This window comes from Hippocampus guttulatus, chromosome 16 (assembly GCF_054856545.1).
Source record: "Hippocampus guttulatus isolate MCC_2025c chromosome 16, RoL_Hgut_1.0, whole genome shotgun sequence".
Taxonomy (NCBI): Eukaryota; Metazoa; Chordata; class Actinopteri; order Syngnathiformes; family Syngnathidae; genus Hippocampus; species Hippocampus guttulatus.
The window spans coordinates 9,559,313-9,574,058 of record NC_141276.1 but is presented as its reverse complement, the minus strand read 5'-3'; the positions used below and the strand labels follow the sequence as shown (position 1 = coordinate 9,574,058).

Genomic DNA, 14,746 nt, shown 5'->3' with positions numbered 1-14,746 from the left:
AGATATATATATATATATATATATATATATATATGTTTGTGAGTGTGGCTATTTATTGTATGTCCGTGTGTAAGTGTGTGTCACCTGGTTGTGGCCTTGTTGTGTTGTCCATCTTGCATGGGCTATTGTTCCATTGTTGGCTTGATCTCCAAACAAACACACACACACACACACACGCACACAAACTAGAGCACGGTGTTGTGTGTGTGCATGTGTGTGTGTGTGTGTTATCAGGCGGTGTCAGGGCACCTTGGCTGACAGCTGTCTGATTTGTGATGTCACATGGCATCCACTTTTTAGCACTAAAGCGAGCAGGCGAGCAAGCAAGCGGACAACGAGCAGGAAGCAGACGAGGACGTTTCCTCGAGGCGGCCTGCTGACTTCTTTAATGCGTGATGAAATAACTTCAGCGTGCCCATGTAATGATTGACCTGTCGAGGGGCGGGGCTTTACTGATTACCCCTTTTAGCATGTTAATGTATTAGCAGTATGTCTCGATAGCCCTTAGCAGTTCAACACACACACATACACACACACACACACACACAGACAATTGAACACAAATTTCACACACGCAGTGTGCATACAATGATACAATGAGCCACCCAAAGTCTGTGGTCACCTCCACACTTGTCGCATCTTTCATGACAGCATGTGACATCTTCACCACCACAACAAAATGTGTGTGTGTGCGTGAGCGTGTGTGTGTGTGTGTATATGTGTGTGCGCGCACGCGGGCCGGTGTTTGTGTGTGCATGACTGCAGTAAGTGTACTTGCAGGATTCAGTTTACAAACTTTCACAGCAGCCGTGTCATAAATCTGAGGCCCCGCCTCGAGTGACAGGCCTACCAGCTGTTGCCGGGGCAACAGGCCTTCCTGGTACAACATGGCTTGTTGTTGCCATCTCCTCGTGTGCTGGTAATCTGATTACTCATCACGCTCTTCATCTATTATGACTGCGTGGCGTGCTCGCCCCGTCATCGGTCGCCCGGCTGCACTCACGCGACCCGTGTTGACGTTGGTTGCCGCGATCAACATTTGGAGCGCCATTGGCGGCCATTTTGTCATGTCGAGGGCTAGTGTTTCGGCAGTGAGCTCGTCTTTCGCGAGTCAGGTTACCGTGGACGCGGGGGCTCTGTTGGCAAGTAGACCATGCAAGTGGACTATGCCGTGAGACGGATGTTTCAGAGTGCTGTTGGAAAATGGAGTGAGTCGAGGTTTTCCTCTTTGAAGTGGACCAAGATAGTTTCGATAAAGTCCGCTAAATATACCAAACAAGTCAAGTTATAGTCAACTTTATTGTCGACGATATAAAAATTCCTATTTGTCTATTATAAAGTTCTCATTGAATTGTTTCAGCCTTACCCCTCAACAACATATTTTGCTCAAATCCCAACATAGTGATAAAAAAGTAGGGAAGGATGTGTTTTCGGAATCATTCTCTTATTCCCAATTCCCAAATCATGACGACAGGTCTCGTAACTATCTGTCCATTTTTGTCCCTATCTAAGTCAATGGTGTCCAGTGAAATCCCCATCTCATGATTAGGGAGCAGGGAACGATGCCCAATGTGGCGTGTTGGGTGTCCGTCATGTGTCACATGACACTGCAACCTCAATGAGGGAGCACACAACCCGGCTGGGGGGGGGCGCGCCCCATCCGTGGGGTCTCAGCTGCTGATATATGGACGCTTGTAGCACACAAAAGATATGCAAGACAAAGACCCCCTGTGGCCCACCACAAGCACAACAAGCTGGAGTGCGTGTGTGTTAACGTGTACGCGTGTGTTAGTGTAATGTGAATGTCTCCATTTGTGTGCATGTGTGTGGCCGAGGCAACAAACTGCAGTAAAAGACATTTTTATTGTTTGGAAAAAAATTGCATAAAAAAACAGAAGAGCCAATGAATCTTGAGATGTGATGTCACAGGAACGAGTGTGAATATAAGTCACATGACTTCTGTCCTTTCTTTTCCTCATGTGTGTGTTCACAGGTCACGTGACATTCTTCTGACCACAGGTCATCACTTTGACTGATCTTGTCTTTCGAAGTCCACTAAGTTGACAGAGGCATTATTTGGCAAACGCTAACAAACGACAAAGGGATATTTGTCCATTGCGACTGGAAGTCGAGCTTGAGGAGGCGGAGCCAAAACGGGAAGTACTATGTTATGATTTCAATGTGATTTTTGAAGTTTGATCTCGGTGACACCCATGAACAAATGTCGAGTGAGTTTAGGCATCTGCCTCAAGAGTTTTGAGGTTCAGGGCTGGAATCTGAGCGCTGGAACTTCGGCTTTCTCCCGTTAGCATGTTAGCCTCGTTGAAGATCAAGAACTTTTTTATAGGCGGGAACGTGCGTTTGTCCAGATGTACCCTGTGATTGCCTGGCAACCAGTTTGGGGTGTACTTTGCCTTTAGTCATCCTGAAATGGATGAACGGATGGATGGAGAGTTGGGTTGTTGGATGTTTAGCAGGAGGGATTGTTGTTTGAATAAATCGATTTTTGTATCTATTCATCTATGTATCCAACGACCCATCCATTGCTGGTTGGACATTCGATGGATGGGTGGATGATGGATGGATGGATGGATGATGGAATGTTGGATGGATGGATTTTTGGACGATAGCTCGTTTGGATGGTTGTTGAATGTCTGCATGTATGTATCGATGGATGGATGCGTGGTTGCGTGGATTTGTGTTCCAGCTTATTTATCGAAGATCAGGGTGCAGAAAATGGATGTTGAAATGTCATCCCTCATACGTGATGTAAACAGGAAGTCCCATGAGTATCAAAAGTTCAGGGTGGAGGGTGACCTCAGAGCAGGGAGTCGGTAGGGGGTTCCCCAAGGTCAAACAGTTGCTCCAGATTGACGCCGGAGCCACACAGGAAGTCGCTGCGTTCGACCTCCGACCCAATGTCTTCCTCCGGCCAGGGGCTCTCCAGGAAACCCAGACCCAGGAAGGACTTTTGGGACTCGGCAAGTGTGTCCACGTCCCCCGTGGGGGCGCTGGCCTGCACGCTTAGCTCGTCCTCCTGAATGATGGGGCCCAGGGTGTCGCCGGCGTCCAGGCTGAGCTCGCCGCTGAGCGCCGAGTCCAGCAGGGCGTCCCAGTCAAAGTCGCCCTTTAGGGGGCCGCTCTCTTTCTGCTCATCTGCGGCGAGGAGCGGGGAGCTGGGGCGGCGGATGGTCTTGCCTCCGCCGTTCCTGCGGCCCAACTTCCTCTTGGCACCGCCTCGGGATGCCGGCCAAGATCCCAACATGGTTCCTTGGGCCAGGCAGGCGTCCCAAGTCTGCTCCGTGGCCTCCTCAAACTCCCGCAGGAGCCGCTGGGAACGAGCATCAGCGCGCAGGGTGCCAGCGGGACTCTTGGGCGGCTGCGTGACAAGCCCCAGCCGGCTCTGCAGCGCCGGGTTGATCCTGACGGGTGGCATGCGCCGCTTCTTGTAGGCGCCGCTCAGGAGGCGCTCGGCATACTGCGGGTCGATCTTCCAGAAGCCGCCCTTGCCCGGTTCGTCCTTCTGACGGGGAACTTTGATGAAGCACTTGTTGAGCGATAGATTGTGTCGGATCGAGTTCTGCAACGGCACGCGGATGACGCAGAGCTTAGTTTAGATTCGCCGCTACAAACAAGGCGACAAATGGGACTCAGTGAAGCACCTCAACTCACTCCGATGTAGTTCTTTGGCACCAAGATGGCACAATAACAAGATTATGCTAGATGTGGCTTTGGCTTGAGCACAGAAACCCTGATGAAGTAAAGTTGGAGTGATTTTGGGGTCGGGAGTGAGTCAACACTGATTCGTAACTGCCAAATCACTATAAAGAGATTTCAAATGGACATTTTAGGAACTATCTTGGTACACTATGCAAAATCATAACATTGCTGGCACTAGCCAAACAGTGCTAATGCAATAAAAGGCGGAAGTATGAACGACGCCATCGCTATTCATGGCGCTAACCTCCCCCCGTGACTCCCCCTCCTCCTTCCCGAGCCTAAATGGAGCTACTGACCTTTGTTAAATATTATCTGCCCTATGGGGGCGCTACAAAAACAAGCTAACGGCTTCATCAATCATTTATGTGGCAAATTAAACTTTTGGTTGAAAAGAGACAAATCCCTCAAAATCACTCCTATATACTTGTACTCACTCTAACTGGAGAATAGAGATGCCCGTGTGTGTGTGTGTGCGCGTGTGTGTTACCTACCTGCCATGTGGGCTCGGCATGCTTGAAGTAGCAGAAGTTGTCAGTTATCCACTTGTAAATGCCGGCGAGCGTCATCTTGTTGTGCTTGCTGTGCTTCATGGCCATGCAGATGAGGTGCGCGTATGAGTAAGGCGGCTTGACGCCCGCGTCCGTCTTGTAGTCCACCTCGTCCGGGCAGTGGCCACGCGCCACGATGGCGGGCAGCTGCAACAGCCGGCTGTAGGCGGCCGCTGTGGGTTTCCCGGGCGTGAGCGGCGGGCCCGCCGAGGCCGGGTCGGCTGCCAGTGGGGAGGCGGGGGCCTCCCAGCCCAGCAGGTGGCGGCGGTGAGGGGGCGGCGGCCGGCCCGGTGGGACGGCGCCCCCGGTGATGGAGAAGTCCTGAAGCCACTGCAGGCTGGTCAGGCTATCGTCCAGAGAGGCTGCGCCGCCCCAGGACACGCCGGCCACGCCCTCCGCCGCGGTGCCCGCCTCCACTGCGCCTGCCGCCTCTGCTTGGGCCGCAGCTGCCACCAGAACCTCCTCCAGACCCTCGCACTCCTCGGAGCCCCCCTGGTAGCAGGACTCCATGATGATTGCCTCCTCGTCTTCGCCTTCCTCACCACGACTGCAAACGTAGAATGCACTCAAGTGAGTGAATGAATGACAGATTGCAGTGAGTGGGTGAGCTAAAAATGAATGCGTGGATGAAATGATGAGTTCATGAATGAGTCAACACAATGAAGTGAGTGGCTGAGGGAGTGCGCGAGCGAGTGAACACAGTGTGTGAATGAGCGAGTGAGTAAATTAATGAGTGAGTTGATAAATGAATCAACACAGTGGAGTGAGTGAGTGAATAGTAATTTAAACTGCGGGAATGAGGACGGTGAGGGGATGAGTTTAGTCGCCCCAGCACATTTAAGTGAGAAAATGAGAGCGGAACGGCAAGAGGTCACGTGTCAGTTGAGGACACTGCAGAGAGTGGCGAAGTGAGAACATGAGAATGGACGCACTGAAGTGAGGGACGGAGGAAGTGAGAGAGCGTGTGAATGAGAGCGTGAGGACTCATTTGAAAACAGTCAGTTTCTCTTCACACCTGCGCGCGTGCTTGCCTCGCTCGCAAAGTGTCACGCGCAAGACATTTTCAAATTATGTTCACATGTTTCAATGATGAAATCCCGTAAGGTGACAAACACACGCCGCAACCATGAAACAGCATCGAATATTGAAACGAAATCAAAAGAGCAAAGATGTGAGCATACCTGCAGTCGAGCGTCTCTCCTCGGTGTGAATTGCGCGCGCGCCTCCCTCCTGCGTGTGACTGCGTGTACGTGCGTGTACGTGCGTGAGCGCGCGAGGGCCAACCAAAGAGCCACGCAAGGAAACGAAGACGACGTGCAGCCCGACGGCGCCTCTTTAATACCTGAACACGTAACCCGAGCAACGGCGGCCGCGCCCCCTTGTAAACAATCTCCCGCGCGCCCATTGGCCCGCCCGTTGCCATGGAGATGCACCAATGCTTCCAACTAACGGCACGCTTCCACACTACAAGACTGGAGAATTCTCTATCCCTCCGTCCATCTCTCTTTTACGACTTTCGCTTTCTTTGTGTGCGTGTGTGTGTGTGTGGGGGGGGGGGGGGGCAGGTCAGTCTGTTCCAAGTTGAAGGTTTTCGATTGTCTCTCCATCGTACATTCCCTCATACGTCGTAACCTTCAACCCCCACCCAAAGAATTCCACTTGATAGTTGTATTGGACTAACAAAATTCCTAAAAGTAGATGAAAGTCTTGTTTGGAAAAGTGCATTCTGTATTTTGGCAGCCAAATAAAATCGTCGGATGACTTCAATGATGGTTTAAAATGACGTATTTGACGTCACTTTATATCTTGTGCTATGTTGTCATGAACTCAAAAAAAGCAAATGTTACCTTTTTTTTATATTGTACACCCAATTTGTAGCGGGCGGCACGGTGGACGACTGGTTAAGCATGTCCGCCTCACAGTACAGAGGTGCAAGGTTTGATTCCGGCACCTAGTGCCCGAATCCAGCCCCCCTCCCCCTCCACGTGACCCTCGTGAAGATAAGCGAAATATTGTAGAAAATGGATGGACGAAATGATGGACCAATTTGCAGCTATAATGATCTATACTGAACAGTAGAGGGCGCTACCGCACCATTTTAAAAAGATTTTTCGTTGGAGAATTCATTTTAAAACTCACTCATTTGTTTTTCGTATGGACGCCTGGTACTGTCAATGTGGAGGAATCATTTTTGACGCAAGACAAAATATTAAAAACGTAACATTTTTTTCCCCATAAGGGCACAAGGTATTGAATTGTGCATGCACCAGAATTCTTATTTTAGCATTTGGCGTCAATTAAAATATATTGTTGTGAGTTGTTATTACGTCTGCGGTGCGGGGTAAGCACATTGCACAAGTAAGTACTTCGTGGCAAAATGAGGCAAGGGGGAGGGGGGGTGCGGAAGTTTCACCTGAATGATGGATGCAAAGCACAGCAGATTCCGCAGGAAATCTCTTCCAAATGGTTTGACCTTTTTATACCTCACACCAGCTATTTGATTCTGACAATACTGCGTTCACACAAGTAAGCGTGCGTGTGTGTGTGTGTGTGTGTGCGCGCGTGTGCGCGTGCGTGACACTCTGGAATGATTCCCGACACTCAGCTCATCTGTTCTGAGTGAGTCACAGCAACAGAAAGTTGACCACTTCAAAGAATCAGAGCCAGCCAAATGAAAACTAGTTCAGGTGTGTTTCCTTCTTTTCTCAACAAGTTTATTTCAGCCAAGTATAATAATTTCTGGAAGTAAGTATGATTTTTAAACAAAAAGCAAATCTGTTGCACTCATAAAATTGCTTCATTAATATGGATGGATTAGACACACACACAGCTTTAAATTTTGCATTGAGTTTTTCTTGTTTTGTTTTCGTGTACGTGTGTCAGGTGTGTGGCGGCGGTTGCACCGGTCCGGCGGGAGGAGTCTGGCCACAGGGTCCTGCCCCGTTGAGGCGCCGCTGGGGGGTGTAGGTCACCGTGCGTATGCCGCCGCAGCTGCGGGACACCCGAGGGTACCTGCGGGCGACAGCCCACGTTTGGAACTTGTTGCAGAAAAGAATGACAAACGACACGGTGGCCGTGCGAGTGGGAGGGGCAGTGCGAGGTGAGTCCATTCGCTTCCCGAAATGTCTCTTCCCATCTGACACCTTTGGGGTCGTGTGTCATGCACGAGGGGAACATTTCACCTGGTCAAGCATGACTTTCTTCTCCAAATTTTCCACTAGAAGGCGCTCACCTCAAGTGAGTCAAATCCGTCAAAGGCCTGCCACCTCCCCTGCCGCTAGGCCACGCCCCCAACAAACTTTTACTGTGCACACACAAAAGATGATTGACAGCAGGTATGTTCGTATACTTTACACATATATTAGTATATTCAATTTCAATTTTGCGCGTGTGTGTGTGTGTGTGTGTTTTCAGAAAGACTCACGCTGCGTTAAGATGTCGAATGACATGACGGTCACATGACAGACAATGATGTGTTTCAAGCAGTTGTCTGCGCGCGCGCACACACACACACACACACACACACACACACACACACCAACAGGAAATGATGTTATAATGTTATAAACACAGAATCACTCACTCATCCCCAACTGCTCCCTGAACACTCAATGTTTATTCATTCATAATTTAGGGAATTCCTAATTAACCAAAATGACTCACGACTAACTAATTCACATGATGGAGCTCGGTAGTTCCCCAAAAAAATCCTATTGCGGTAGTCAGGAATGACTCGGTTCTTCGATAGTGGACAAGGTGTCAACTTACTTCCTGATCCCAGCGGCAGTGGCATCTTCGCCATCATGCTCGAAATGTTCAGGACTGCGCAGCCTCTCACGGCTCCTATGGAAGTTTTTCAACTGAGCTTCGTCGAGCTGCTTCTTCTGTGACACACACACACACACAATCACACACCATGTATCATTGGCATATGGGATGTTTTGATGTGTTCCAACACAAAACACAAAACTCTTACAACTTCGACGTGAAGCAAGCGTTTGTCAACTTTGTTCTCTTGCAGATCCTCAGAGGTCCTCACCAATTGCTATGGAAACCACACATTTTGTCGCGTTTATAATGTTATGTTATACACTTTTTGTAGTTTGACAGATGCTCCAACAGCATCATCACCCCTTCGAGTGGCTTTGTATGTTAATACAGCGTTTTCAACATGTTCACATACTTTCGTGTTTGTTTACCTGGATGTGGACCTGTTTGTGTTTGCTGTCGTCATGGAGACGCCTGATGGCCTCTTGAAGTTTGTCACACTCACTTTGAAGTTTCAAGATGGACACCTGCCCGCCAGTCAGCTGCATGCGCACACATGCACACATTCACTTATTTAGACACACACACACGCGCGCGCGCGCGCACACGCGATGCCAACGCCTAAATGCACACTAACGTGGCACACACACAATGGCTGTGTCCAAATTCACACATTGACTTCCTCCGAGGCCTCATTTTTCGGACCCCATATCCTGTATAGCTGCGCTGGAAGTGACGTCATGCGGACGTAAGACCAGCCTGTGAATTTGGACACAACCATACAGACACGCGAGCAATCGTCGCAAGTCTGGGTTCCGTCATAGGGTGCGTTTGATTCGTTGACCTGGGCGTCTTCATGCCGTTGCCATCGCACGCCTTCGGCCATCTTGCGCTCCAACAGGAGACTCAACTTGCCGTTGAGGTCGTCCGTGGCGCGACATCTCAGGTCGGAGGGTTCAGATGTCAAAGATGACATCATGCGGTCCAAGGCCCCTCGAAGGTCGTCCAGCTGCAGGTCAGAGGTTGCGAGAAGCCTGGCTTACTTTGCCAACATCATAATGTGATAAATGAGTGTAGCCTTCTACTTTAGCCGTACGACGAAGGACCGCCGGCTGCTGACCTGCCGACATTGTTGGGTGAGCCGCTCGATGGCGTCCTCGTGGAGTTTGACGCGCTCGTCTAGAAGTCTGCACGCCTCGCGCCGATCTGGAAGCGAAAACACCAAGAGACGTGAGGGAAAGTCCGCGCGAGCTCGTGAGGAAAGCCCGGCGAACGAGGGGGGGGACCCACGGACGACCCACCCGTGTCCCCGATGAGTCGCCGCAGGACGTCCATCTGCTCCTCGTCAGCCTTCGCCGTCTCGAGCGCATCCACGCGAGCTCGCAGTAGCGCGCCCTCGTCCTTCAGCTCGTCCAGCGAGGCGGACGCGAGACCCTGGGGACGTACAGACGAACGCGTCACCTTTCACGGCTCGCTAGTTGGCCGCAAAAAGACACAATAATGGATGCCGACTGGGACGTGGGGAGTTTGGGAAACGGACTTGCTGGCGGACGTGAAGCTCCTCTGCGCGCTGCTTCATGACCGACATCTGCTCCTGGACGTCCCGCGCCAGCCCCAGGGCCTGACACGCACGCAATTAGAAAGTTGGGCATTTTAGTTTGGCTCATTCCTGCCAGTTTGTAACATTCCTGCGTACAGTGCACACGTGCACAGACGACGACAAGCAGACGCGCCTTCTCCCTTGGCAACAGAAGACGTTCGGACGCAATGCGACCAAGACCAAGAACCTTAAGCCGAAGCGGGCGTCCAACCTGTTCCACTGCGTCCTCACAGGCCCCGACACGTTCCAGAAGTCCAGTCTGTCGAGTCCGCTCGGCGGCGCTGACGTCACGGATGCCCAAGCGGCTCAGTAGCGCCAGCAACAGCCGTCGCAGGTAAACCAAGTCAAGCGCGCCCGCGCGGGGGCCCCCGAAGCTCAAATCCAGCAGGTCCGAGAAGGTCGCGTCGTCGTCCCGCCGCATCGTTCGTTCAATACCGTCAACGCCGCCACTTGTGTGTGTGTGTGTGTGCGCGCGTTGCCCCGGAAGTGGCGTTCGCGTCCGACGTCGCTTAGGCAACGCCAGGCAGAACTTCGAAACGGCTGCTTGATCGTAGCGCTTCGACTTCCGCATATTTTTTTTTCATTTGTAATTATCGTTTCAGGTGTGATGAAGGGATGACTTCATTTCAGTGGCTTGGTGATGAAATGCTGGGGTGATACAATCGGATTTCTGTGGGCATTTATTGTAATGTACACCAAAGTATTGCTCTTCGAAACTTTATTTCGGCTTTTGAATTAATCACCTTAACGGTAAACATTTAGTCTCTGTTTTCCCTTCTTATTTCCGGTAAAAAAATAAAATCAACTTGAGCCCAGCAACCATCGGCATTTCCCATCATGCTTCCGTGCGTCTTTAAAGTGAATGTGCGGATTTGGTGGTGATCGTAACGTGTGAAGCGGATCGTCGTCCTCATCAGATGCCATCTGCCGCAGCTGCCTGCGCCCGCCACTCAGCGGCAAAGAAGGAGAGCGAGCCGGCGAATCCCAGCACGACCATGATGAGGAGCTGCCAGTGCAACAGCAGGAAGTTGCTGTAGAAGAAGGCCAACGCTGCCAGGATGGACTGAGGAGCAAACACAACAGCCAGGTGAAACCGCCACCGTGATGTCACTTCCTGTCGGGTGTTTTGAGCTTCTCAGACTTTGGGGAGGCAAAGATCCGCAAGGGTTGAATCAGGGCAACTGGACTATTCTAGGTTTTTGAAGATGATGCACCTTGATTCCAAAAGGTTTGGGTGTGTTGTCCCTCTAATTATGTGTGTGCTCAACAATTGGGTGTTGTTGTTGTTGCCGCCCGGCATGTTTTGTGAGAGGAGGATCCCGCATAACATGCCAATCAGTTGTTAACTGGTCTCGTGGCAGAATAGCCTTGGTCAAATCAACCAAAAGAAGAAGAGCCAGGGAGGAGTGCAACATCATGGGAGAGGCCCTGCAGCTGCAGCAGAGCTGCATGGCGCAACATCAGTGGGCAGCGGTTTGAATCAGCCATTTATCTGCATCTCAAGGACATGGGACGCTCCTTTGGGTCACGCGAGAAAAGAGTCATTGAATCAAAAGAAGCCTTTTGGATTGAAGGTGTTCAAAAAAACAAGAGCAGTCCAGTTGCCTTCATTCAACCTTGGTCGTCACCTGCATGACTGACCACACACACACACACACACTCTCTTCCAAGCAGCCCTCCTAACCCGAACATGAATGTGACAATTATTTTTGGAACACGTTTCAGTCAAAACGATCAATTGTTGCATGACTACGTCCGAGGATTCGAGCTTGAGAAGCAAGGTCCCCAAAACCCCCCTAAAACAAAAACACATTCCCACCTGTATGAACTTGAAGATGGCGAAGGCGGGGGCACTGTTGTCGCGGAAGGTGAAGCCGATGATGCTGAGCAGCTGCGTGTTGAAGCAGCTGTCGCCCAAGCCCAACAGGAAGCTGCACAGCAAAGCCACGCCCACACTGACACACACACACGTACCACTTCATGAGGGAAACTAATGACAGCGTATGATGATGTGATGAGTTGAGTAAAGAAGATACTGAATTCAAACAAAACGCAAAACCCCCGTTCAAATTCAGGAGACGAGCAATTGGTCGAGATGCACTCGCAATCGCGCAACATCTTTGCTCCTGAAGCTCTTAACGTGCCATTTGTATGTGGTGTTGCGTTTCGAGTCGGGCGCAACCTGGGCCGAATGAAGGCGGTGAGCTCGGTTCCCTCTTCAGGCGCCAGGGGGGCGTCATCGGCGATGTTGATGAAGATGAGGTAGAACGCCACGTAGTGCGACAGCAGCCCGAGCAGCACCACGGGATTGCGGCCCACGCGGCTGCCGCCCTTGTTCAGCACGCCGAAGACGCCCCCGCCCAAGATCTCGCCCAGGCCCACGCAGATGCCCGACAGCCCCATCAAGCTCTTGGCGTCCGCTCCCAAGCCCGTCATGGCGCCGATGCATGTGCCGTACACGCCGCTGTAAAACGTTAGCTCCACGCCTGTCGGCACACACGGGCCGTCATGTCATCCATCGTGCGGCGTGTGCATCACGTGACGGGAAGTCGCGAGTCACCTGTGTACGCGATGGACAGGCTGAGCAGCAACATCTCCTTGGTCACCAACATCTTGCATGCCCGCACTGGGGAGCAGAGTGCAACGTTGTCACACACACACACACACCCGTATGCAGTTTGGTCGGAAAAAAAGTGAACGACAATCGAACAAGGGGCGGCCACTCTCAATGTGTGTGTGTTGGCTTGGAGGTGGGCGCACATACCAAAAGCGTCCAGGGCTTGCGAGCAGACGTGCGAGAGAGGCGAGCTGCCAACACAAATAGTTGGGGGGTGGGGGGGGGGGGATAAATAAATAAAAAGCTGAGAAAAAGTCATGCAGAGTAAACACACATTTCTCCAATTTGCACATTTGCAAGTTGGAAGAAGAGAAAACTCTTTGCATCTCACCGTCCATCTTGAAAATCAAATCTGTAAACCATTCTTAAGGCAAATACCGCCAGATGAGTTTGAAATGAAATGAAACAGTTTAGGGGTCAAAGGTTGTGGCATATTGGAAGATTTAAACCAGTGTTACTTTTGGCGTCGTGGTTTGCTCCCGATAGCGAAGCAGAATGGAGCGTGTTCCCCGTCCACTCGGGACCCCGCGTTGCCACGGTGACGCGTCACACCGCACAACATGGGATGTCATTCGAGGGTCAATGAGCGGTGCCTCGTCACCGTGGCAACCGCAAAGATAATACAAGCGCTTTGTCAACCTCCTCCTCCCCCCTCCTGCTGCTGCTTATGTTGACGGGTACCCGAGTGCACTCTCGCCCGAGTCGGAGGGCAGCAGCAGGGCCTCCGATTCGTCACCAGGCGCTATTTTCGCTTCCGGTTCGGTGTCGGGCTTCCGGATGAGGAAGAAGAGGAAGCAGCCCACCAGGCCGATGACCGTCAGGGAGATGAATACCGTCTGCCGGTCCTTGTCTGCCGACGCACGCACACAGAGGGGGTCAACGCTTGAACCTCGGCCCGTGCAGGCGAAGTGCGCGACCAGCCATTGCCTACCTGAGATGTGCTCGTGTCCGCGCCAGGCGCAGAAGATGAACAGGTTTCCAAACAGTAAGCTAAAAAACCCCCACACACACGCAATCATTAGAAGCAAACACACACGCTGGAAGTGCAACAATTGATCGACAACTTATCAATGATCCAATCAGGCAACAACTACTGATCACTTAGAAACCTTGTTTGACTTCAAATTCTTCGCAGGAAATGAACCCGAAACATTTTATTTGTGAAAATAACAACAATGTGAATTTGAAATCATGTTCCGTTTTTGAATCAACGAATGGAAATCCAATTTTTTTTTTACAATCAGAATCATCAATTCAATTCATAACGAAATAATTTAAACTCCGACACAAAACAGAGCGTCACCTGCACTGCAGCAGGGCCCAGAAGACGCCGCTGTTCCTGCCGATGGTGTGCTGGTCCGAGTTGAGCGCCAGCACGTTCCCCTGCGCCGTCCACAGCACGGCGGCGCCGGCGCCCACCAGCACGGACGCGGTGTAGAAGCTCCACGTGTACGGGTAGACAAAGACGGCGACGTAGGCGCTGTACAGCAGCCCGCTGAAGAACATGGACAGCTGGGCGCCCGCCACTGCCACCACCGACGGCGCCAGCAGATTGGATGCCGAGAACACGCCGTAGATCACAGCCATGCTGCACCGTACATTTTACAGGTTATAGTTCACATTCATGGGGGAATATGTTTTTTCATTTTTGTGGGGCACGCGGGCGCTCTTACCTGGTGTATCCGCTGGCGTGGAAGGTGGTGCTGTTAAAGCTTTTGATCACCGTTTGCTGCAAGAAGCAAGACAGGTCGGGCGGCGTTGGCAAGTGCCCGGAGTGACGCGTGCAGTGATGGGAGTGACGTGGCATGACGACCGGCCGGCACACATACCTCGATGTTGCCGCACGTCTGGAAGGCGGTGAAGATGAACATGAAGGCCACGCCCAGGACAATGACGTTGGTCAACTTCTTGCCGTCAGGACCCATTTGGAAGCGCGTGGGATTATGTCACAACATCTGACGAAGACAGTGAGAACAAGATGGTCTGGGCGGAAGGAGGCATACTCAGCCCCCTCCCGTGTCTGTCCAAATTTTCCGTCACATCTCAATATCCATTCCAAATATTTTTATACCGATACAATAAGTAAATTGCAAATGTAGCAGTGAAAAGTAAGTCCAAAAAAGCCAGTAATGTATGTGCGGCTGATGGTTCTGTAACGTTTTGAAGTACTCAAGAATAACACCCGATTTTTAAAAGACATTTGCATCAAACTTCGTTATGTCGCCTTCCACGGAAGTTGAAAAGGTAACAAGGCTATTTTGCCAAAGTACGGAGTCGGTAATAGAGGAGTGTTTCCAAAGGGAGGAACTAAACAAGGTAAAAAGTACAAAATAATATGTAGAAAATAGGCAGTTGGCTGAAAGCAATCCACTAAATTACACTTGCCACTACTGCAAACTACTTTGTAAAAAATAGGTGTTAAAAAAACACATAAAAATGAATGTTTATTGTCCACTTACAAAGCAGACGGCGGTTCTTGTCGCTTCTTGCTCA

General features: G+C 51.0%; 3 protein-coding genes and 1 long non-coding RNA gene across 4 annotated transcripts; 1 reads left to right on the top strand and 3 right to left on the bottom strand.

The window, feature by feature from the left end:
- Positions 1 to 1,894: 1,894 nt before the first annotated feature.
- Positions 1,895 to 4,778, bottom strand: foxj1a (forkhead box J1a). Its single transcript, XM_086133289.1, has 2 exons — positions 4,212 to 4,778; positions 1,895 to 3,580 (listed from the first exon to the last, which is right to left on the bottom strand). Exons 1-2 carry the CDS (start codon positions 4,776 to 4,778, stop codon positions 2,819 to 2,821), a joined length of 1,329 nt encoding a protein of 442 aa, XP_085989415.1. The 3' UTR covers positions 1,895 to 2,818.
- Positions 4,779 to 6,986: 2,208 nt separating this feature from the next.
- LOC147192998 (uncharacterized) lies at positions 6,987 to 10,165 on the bottom strand. The gene is made up of 11 exons (XM_086133259.1): positions 9,848 to 10,165; positions 9,577 to 9,657; positions 9,338 to 9,470; positions 9,157 to 9,242; positions 8,881 to 9,045; positions 8,468 to 8,578; positions 8,245 to 8,313; positions 8,037 to 8,152; positions 7,693 to 7,758; positions 7,501 to 7,572; positions 6,987 to 7,280 (listed from the first exon to the last, which is right to left on the bottom strand). The coding sequence occupies exons 1-11, from the start codon at positions 10,055 to 10,057 to the stop codon at positions 7,148 to 7,150; spliced, it is 1,242 nt and encodes a 413-aa protein (XP_085989385.1). The 5' UTR covers positions 10,058 to 10,165; the 3' UTR covers positions 6,987 to 7,147.
- Positions 8,906 to 13,696, top strand: LOC147192997 (uncharacterized). The gene is made up of 4 exons (XR_015103226.1): positions 8,906 to 9,051; positions 9,127 to 9,970; positions 10,570 to 13,238; positions 13,549 to 13,696. It is a non-coding gene; the product is annotated as an uncharacterized LOC147192997 (long non-coding RNA).
- mfsd11 (major facilitator superfamily domain containing 11) lies at positions 10,338 to 14,208 on the bottom strand. The gene is made up of 10 exons (XM_086133258.1): positions 14,083 to 14,208; positions 13,927 to 13,982; positions 13,557 to 13,841; positions 13,185 to 13,243; positions 12,935 to 13,103; positions 12,401 to 12,444; positions 12,197 to 12,262; positions 11,819 to 12,122; positions 11,456 to 11,591; positions 10,338 to 10,699 (listed from the first exon to the last, which is right to left on the bottom strand). Exons 1-10 carry the CDS (start codon positions 14,176 to 14,178, stop codon positions 10,550 to 10,552), a joined length of 1,365 nt encoding a protein of 454 aa, XP_085989384.1. The 5' UTR covers positions 14,179 to 14,208; the 3' UTR covers positions 10,338 to 10,549.
- Positions 14,209 to 14,746: the final 538 nt, after the last annotated feature.

Bases quoted from the DNA above. Each gene is read 5' to 3' on its own strand.
- mfsd11 (XM_086133258.1), bottom strand. From the start codon at position 14,178: ATGGGTCCTGACGGCAAGAAGTTGACCAACGTCATTGTCCTGGGCGTG. The intron at 12,445-12,934 runs GTACCCGTCAAC...TTGTGTTGGCAG, and splicing joins TCGGGCGAGAGTGCACTCGG to CTCGCCTCTCTCGCACGTCT. The intron at 10,700-11,455 runs GTGGGAATGTGT...TTTGCTCCTCAG, and splicing joins CCATCTTCAAGTTCATACAG to TCCATCCTGGCAGCGTTGGC.
- LOC147192998 (XM_086133259.1), bottom strand. From the start codon at position 10,057: ATGCGGCGGGACGACGACGCGACCTTCTCGGACCTGCTGGATTTGAGC. The intron at 9,046-9,156 runs GTCAGCAGCCGG...TCTGACCTGCAG, and splicing joins TCACCCAACAATGTCGGCAG to CTGGACGACCTTCGAGGGGC. The intron at 7,759-8,036 runs GTAAGTTGACAC...GCGCGCGCGCAG, and splicing joins ACTGCCGCTGGGATCAGGAA to ACAACTGCTTGAAACACATC.
- foxj1a (XM_086133289.1), bottom strand. From the start codon at position 4,778: ATGGAGTCCTGCTACCAGGGGGGCTCCGAGGAGTGCGAGGGTCTGGAG. The intron at 3,581-4,211 runs GTAGGTAACACA...GTGCCGTTGCAG, and splicing joins ATGCCGAGCCCACATGGCAG to AACTCGATCCGACACAATCT.